The sequence below is a fragment of the Terrapene carolina genome, unplaced genomic scaffold (assembly GCF_002925995.2).
Source record: "Terrapene carolina triunguis isolate 2854851 unplaced genomic scaffold, T_m_triunguis-2.0 Scaffold68, whole genome shotgun sequence".
In the NCBI taxonomy this organism is placed as follows: domain Eukaryota; kingdom Metazoa; phylum Chordata; order Testudines; family Emydidae; genus Terrapene; species Terrapene triunguis.
Window position 1 is genome coordinate 48,331,594 of NW_020664419.1, and position 7,235 is coordinate 48,338,828.

General features: G+C 39.9%; 1 protein-coding gene across 1 annotated transcript in view; it reads left to right on the forward strand.

Moving 5' to 3' along the window:
- The first annotated feature begins 491 nt into the window (after positions 1–491).
- PDZRN4 (PDZ domain containing ring finger 4) overlaps positions 492–7,235 on the forward strand; it is a 110,748-nt gene continuing 104,004 nt past the window's right edge. Inside the window, exon 1 of the mRNA XM_024201089.1 lies at positions 492–512. Coding sequence (XP_024056857.1) covers positions 498–512 — 15 coding nt within the window. The 5' untranslated portion in view covers positions 492–497. The remainder of the gene's footprint in view (positions 513–7,235) is intronic.

Genomic DNA, 7,235 nt, shown 5'->3' on the forward strand with positions numbered 1-7,235 from the left:
GAAATTGTCTACAAGAAATGTTGGCACATGGCTGTTGAAAATGGAATGGAAAGGGAAGCAAGATTGAAAATGTTCAGGGCACAGAGTCCAGAGATGGCAAACTTCTTTTCTTTATTCTTGGCCTGGATGTAGACTGCAGGGTGTGAGCAGAACTGCTTATGTGCAAAGATCCCTTGTATATGTAACTCATGCATTATGCAGCACCAGTAACTCAGCAAAACATTTCAAATGTGTAATATTTAGATACCTAGAATTATCACAGTTCCTTATATACTTCAGAGGGGTAGCCGTGTTAGTCTGGATCTGTAACAAGTAACAAAGAGTCCTGTGGCACCTTAAAGACTAACAGATGTATTGGAGCATAAGCTTTCGTGGGTGAATACCCGCTTCGTCAGACACTCTTTGTTGCCTTATTTACCTGTTATTTTGAGGGGGAAATATTAAGTTTTTGCTTCCTTTTATGTTTTTCAGGTGAGGGACATTTTATTTTCCTTAAAATGTTTGCCAGACTGGTAAGTTATTTATTCCTTCATTTGCTTTATATGCAGTGCGCATGAAAACAGGAGGTTGCAGCCTTTATTCCAAGGGTGGAACTGTATTGCACTAATTTGAGAGAAGCTGGGTGTGTTTTGTACTTTTTTACTGTCTTTGGGTTTAAAAGAACTCTTCATTATAGTCCTTGTGCCAGATGCAGCTTATGCTGGCGTAACCTCAGACAGCCCCAGTCATGGTAAGTTCACAAGGAGAATAGGTTACAGATGCAGAAAGCTGCCACAACTTCTAAGCCACAATTCAAAAAGCAGGCAGTGCTGTACTACAAAGATGGAAGTGACCAAGGAAGATGAGGGATGCACTAATTCAGTATATCTCTTCAGCAGTCTTCACAAGCTGGGCTCCAGTGGACCAAAAACTAAAGCTACTCATTATCCTATCCCCTCCTTCCTGGCAGAATACCCCACTGGGGGCAGTGTTAATACTGTTTCCTCTCCATTGGAAGTGAATCCTTCCTGAGTGCCAGGGTGTTAGACGTAAGGTGACCAGACAGCAAGTGTGAAAAATTGGGGTGGTGGGGTAATGGGTGCCTATATAAGACAATGCCCCCAATACCGGGACTGTCCCTATAAAATCGTGATATCTGGTCAGGGATAGATGGCACAGAGAGATCCTGTCCCAGATTCGTGAGTCTGACCCTTGCTGAGGGCCTGCTTTTTCTTTCTCTTACTTTGGTGTAATTCAGGAATTCAGTAACGGGGTTATATTGGTGTAAATGAGTTGAGACTCAGAATGTATAAGTACAGTTGATGTAAATTTATTGTAGGTATCTTTAAGCTATGCTTTTTTTTTTTTTCTGTTTTTTTCTGACAACTTTGCACTTTTTTCTGAAATCCTAGTAGCAGATTTTGAAATGTAATTTTTTTTTTTTGTATGTAAACAAGATTTTCTGTGCAAGCAATACTGATAAAAAAAATTAACAGGAATCTTAGGCATACCCTTATTTACTTCAGTTGGTCTTTTACAACAACTATAAATCATAGAAATGTGGGGATGGAAGGGACCTTGAGAAGTCAGAAAGTCCAGCCCCCTATGCTGGGACTGGATCAAGTAAACCTAGGCCATCCCTGACAGGGGCATATCCAACCTATTCTTAAAAACCTCCAATGATGGGGATTCTACAACTTCCCTTGGAAGCCTAGTCCAGAGCTTAGCTACTCTTATAGTTAGAATTTTTTCCCTAATATCTAACCTAAACCTGCCTTGCTGCAGATAAAGCCCATTACTTTTGTCCTACCTTCAGTAGACATGGAGAACAATTGATCATGGCCCTTTTTATAACAGCCCTTAACATATTGGAAGACTTATCAGGGCCCCCCTCAGTCTTCCTTTCTCAAGACTAAACATGTCGAGAGTTTTAACCTTTCCTCATAGATCAGGTTTTCTAAATCTTTTATAATTTTTGTTGCTCACCTCTGGACTCTCTCCAGTTTGTCCATCTTTGTCACATCTTTTGTGAAGTGTGGGCGCCCAGAATTGGACACAATACTCTAGCTGAGACCTTCCCAGTGCCAAGTAAAGTGGTACTGTCACCTCCCATACTTTACATACAACATTCCTGGTAATACACCCCAGAATGATATTAGCCTTTTTCACAACTGCATCACATTGTTGACTTATACTCAATTTGTGACTCACTATAACCGTGAGATCCTATTCAGCGGTACTACCAGCTAGCCAGTTAATCCCCACTACCACAGACAGTAGGACTGGAAGTAATGGGCTTAATCTGTAGCAAGGGAGTGTTAGGTTTGATCGTAGGGAAAATCTTTCTAACGATAAGGATATTAAGTACTGAAATAACAGTAATTTTTTAGATCAGTGGTTCTCAAACTTTTGTACTGGTGACCCCTTTCACACAGCAAGCCTCTGAGTGTGACCCCCCCCTTATCAATTAAAAACACATTTTTTATATTTAATACTATTATAAATGCTGGAGGTGAAGCGGGGTTTGAGGGTGGAGGCTGATAGCTCGCGATCTCCCCCATAATAGCTTTACGACCCCTTCAGGGGTCACGACTCCCAGTTTGAGAACCCCTGCATTAGATTTTGTATCGGGGTGTGTGTGTGTGTGTGTGTTTGAAAGCGAGAGTAAGAGAAAGAGAGAATGTGAGGCACCCAGAGCCTGGGATATGCTCTGCGGAAATGGAAATAAATAAATAACATGAATATATAAATACGTAAGAAGAGTTTCTAAGCAACCAAGATCATGCTTTTGTAGAACTCAGAGATCTGTGAACCCTGGTGGGTTTGTTTTATGCTGGTGTTCAGGAGCTGAACCACTGAGCTAATTTGTAAGGGATTGAAAGTGATTAGTCCTTGTAGGTTCACTTCAAAGTTTGTATTCAGGAAAGTCAGAGAATGGAATCCCCACACCCCAATCAGTCATGCTACAGACGTATCTTCTTTTATTCTGGGGAGAGTGAATAGTAGTAGCCTCATAGTACTGGATGTCCCCTTCCCTAGGTGCAGAGTGACTGTTACCTTCATCTTGTGTCCTTGAGAAGCAATGGGAGCTGGCAGGTAGGGCTCTGCCCCAATTCAGGGGTCTTCTGGGGATCCAGAAAGTGGCCTACTCTCCTTCACCATGAATAAAGCAGCAGGAGAAGCAATCTCTCTCTCTCTGCTGACACATGGGGAATAAGGCCTTGTGAGGCTAAGCATACAAGTGAGGAAACATGTTCCTTACTTATTAATAAGTATAAAAGAAAACAAAACTAGCCCCAGGAAATATCTTTTAGATCAGCAGAATTGTTTCTCAATAGATAGTTTCGCAAAGATTTGCATGAGATGTCAGCTACTCCTTTATCTGACAACTTACCAGCTCTAAACAAGCTCTTTCTTTTTAATGATCACCTTGCCATGCTGACTTAAAGGACTGTGATGCATGTGATGAGATGACTTTACTGCAATTTTCAAAAAGAGTTCTGCATTTTTATGGTGTTAGTAAACATATTTTCAAACAAGTTAGAAATGAAAGAACAGGAAATCGTATTTGCTAGTTCTTTACCTATTATTTTTTATACTGAATGCATTTCAGAAGATAAACTTATTAATGGACTGTGCAATAGCAGCAGAACCAATGTCTAAGAAAGTGCTTTTTTCACTTTAAGCAGCCATTAGCCCTTCGAATAATTTGCCTTTTTTGTATTAGTAGATAATGTGACTATTAATGAATTCAATTCTTTTAGTAGTGATTGCAGAGAAGAGAGCAAGAGAAGTTTATTTATTCATCTTTCTGAGTGTGTTATTTGTCTTACTGATTTATTATACAGATTTAAGGATTCATAGTTGTTAGTGGTCTGATTGTAATTGATCAATAATTCAAGCAATGTAAAGCATAGTTTGTTCCAATAAATGGCCGTGCCTTTACAACAATCTCCTTGCATAGATGTATAAATACAACTGTGATGAGCACTGTTAAAATGGATGTGCCAATACCGCATGCAAGAGTGATCATGAGCTTAGTGATATTTACAATTGTGAGTAAACTTGGTGAATTTTAGCACTTATAATGAACACAGAGAGAGATCTATCTACAACAGTATAGTACACAAGATGTACAGAGTTAGCTTAAGAAATGTTTCCCATGGATCAGTAAACTGGCTTACTTCCTGGACCCGATTCTCCTACAAAACCTGCTTTGAACATAAGACACCAGCTTTTTATTTTTTATTATTAATATCATTTATTTGTATAGAGGTAGCATCTAGGAGCTTTGATCATGGACCACAATCTCATTGTGCTAGGCATTGTACAAACAGGAAAAAAAAGATGAACCCCACCCCCAAAGTTTTTTAAAATATGTTTCTAATCAACTTACTCACAGGCCTCTCTTGGCAGTTTCTTTGTAAATGATCCTGTCTCAGATCCTTACTGAAGAAATACGGGGGGAAAGACTGACAAATGTTCAGTGTGTAAGATTACTCTCACAGGCATAAATTCCATACCAAAGTGTCTAGAGCACCCCCAATAGGCAAAAAGAGGTTTCAAGATTAGATTTTTATTGGAACCAAATAGAATTATTAAAGAAAGATAAAGGCTGTGTTAAAATGGTAGTTGTTATTAAGTATTAGTGGCACATCCTAAATGCACAAGCTCACCACACAATGGAGCTGCCAGTGTAACTCCAACAAGCCTGATAGCTGGGCACTACTCAAACATAAGAAGGTATGTAAACAATGCAGTGGAAGTTGTTCCAAGGATAGGAGACAGCATGTCAGAAGAGGAGAAGGAAGCAAAGAATGCAATGAGAATAAGAAGGAGCATGAGATGGGTGTCAAATGAGGAAAGACAGCAGAAGCGTGATGCAGAGCCTACAGATGAATCTTGATGCAGGAGAGTAACAGTGAAGAGGACTGAGGAGAGAAGTGACTTTTTTCAGCGGAAGAGAAAAATAACCTTAGTAGTAGTGTTTTGGACAGACTAGCGCGAGCCTAAGAAAGTAGGCCTGAAAGGAGTTCATTTTTGACTCATGATAAAAGCTTTCCACAATTACTAATCCCGGTAAACATCAGATGCAGGGTTAATAGTCTAAAAGAGACAAAGAAATATCTCGCTTTTCAAACAGCAGTGATAAGTGCATATTGGTGAGGAGGAGACAGCAATTGGAAAAGGAGGACAAAGATTAGTTGACCTAGGATAAGTTTTCCAGCCCTAAAACTTGATTCATTTCAATAGGATAGTCTCACCAACGAGTAAATCCATTTAGATTTGTTTTTGTCCCACATATACATTTCCCTCACTATCCTAAATCATAAAAGCAATTTCTCAAAACAAGGGAGGCAGAACATGACTTCTGGTCTAGAACTCATCCATGCTGCTTAGAGGTTGTTCAGAGAATGTTCGTGTTAATGCAATGCAAGACTTTTCCATCAGCCTCTTGATCCTCTGTATATCACAGAGAACAGGAAAGTGGCATACCAATTCTTGGTAAACATTTTTCTGTGACTTGCAGCAAATTAACCATCCTAGATTTGTTGTAATCAAAATAGAAATTGCTCAGATGCTGAAAAATTGTTACCTGATGAGACTTTGATGGGAAACATTTTTAGCTCTGATTTGATGTTTAGAATCTGTGAATGTGAGAAATCTGTTCTTGTAGAGTCTGTTATTCGCTGTGCTTTCTAAAGATAGAACAATCTGTCTCTGTGCTCATTTAATTAATGTAATGTTAACAGTGATAATGTGTTGGATAATATAGAATGAGTTGTAAACAAAGCATGTTCTGTATGTTCCAGAAATATTGTAACCAAAAATTATTTGGACAGCCGTAAGGGAAATTGCAGAAATAGTTGAAGTGCTAAACTGTTTTGGGTCTTTGTTTCCTTGTTTATGAAAAACTGATTATTTTCCGTTTTGAAGCTTCCTGAAATATGACACTTTTTTCTACTTATCACTTTGAAAAATACCCTCCAGGCTTTAGAGGCATGCAGACCAGATTCTGAGCTCTGTTATACCAGTGTAAATCTGAACTGCCTGAGATTAGAACCTGCCCTATATTAATTGTGCGGATGTTAAAACTAAGCCAAATAACATTGGAGAGGAGATCCTAAAAGGGCAAATGTTCGTATATATTTACTAAAAATGTAGGTTAGAGTGAAGACTGCTAAGGCTTCTATTGGCTGTTTATACAAATTGTTTTATTTTATTCTTATTGAACTGTTTGTTTTTATTAACTCTATGCACAGTATATTCGTTGTGATTGACTGGTATGTTACCACCTGCTAGCTGAAATCCTGGCTCCATTGAAGTCAATGGCACAACACCATTGATTTAATTGGGGCCAAAATTTCATCCTTTGAATATATGTTAATATTTATAGGCCAAATCCTGAAGTTCTAATTCAGGCCCAGATTCGGCTTGGCCATTTTGAAGGTGCACAGGGAGGAAGGGCTCCAGATGCCATTCCCCCATCCTTGTGCAGTCCATGGGAAATGCAGCCTAGATGGAGCAACTATAAGGTGGGTTCACAAAAATAGCAAACATTGTTCTACGATGTATTAGCAGAAGTGTTGTAAGCAAGACACGAGCAGTAATTCTTCAGCTCTACTCCGCGCTGATTAGGCCTCAACTGGAGTGTTGTGTCCAGTTCTGGGCACCACATTTAGGAAAGATGTGGACAAATTGGAGAAAGTCCAGAGAAGAGCAACAAAAATGATTAAAGGTCTAGAAAACATGACCTATGAGGGAAGATTGAAAAAATTGGGTTTATTTAGTCTGGAAAAGAGAAGACTGAGAGGGGACACGATAACAGTTTTCAAGTACATAAGAGGTTGGTACAAGGAGGAGGGAGAAGAATTGTTCTTCTTAACCTCTGAGGATTGGACAAGAAGCAATGGGCTTAAATTGCAGCAAGGGAGGTTTCGGTTGGACATTAAGAAAAACTTCCGAACTGTCAGGGTAGTTAAGCCCTGGAATAAATTGCCTAGGAAGGTTGTGGAATCTCCATCATTGGGGATTTTTAAGAGCAGGTTAGACAAACACCGGTCAGGGATAGTCTAGATCAGTGGTTTCCAAATTTGTTCCGCCGCTTGTGCAGGGAAAGCCACTGGCGGGCCGAGCCGGTTTGTTTACCTGCCACGTCCACAGGTTCGGCCGATCACGGCTCCCAGTGGCCGCGGTTCGCTGCTCCAGGCCAATGGGAGCTGCTGGAAGCGGCGCGGGCCGAGGGACGTACTGGC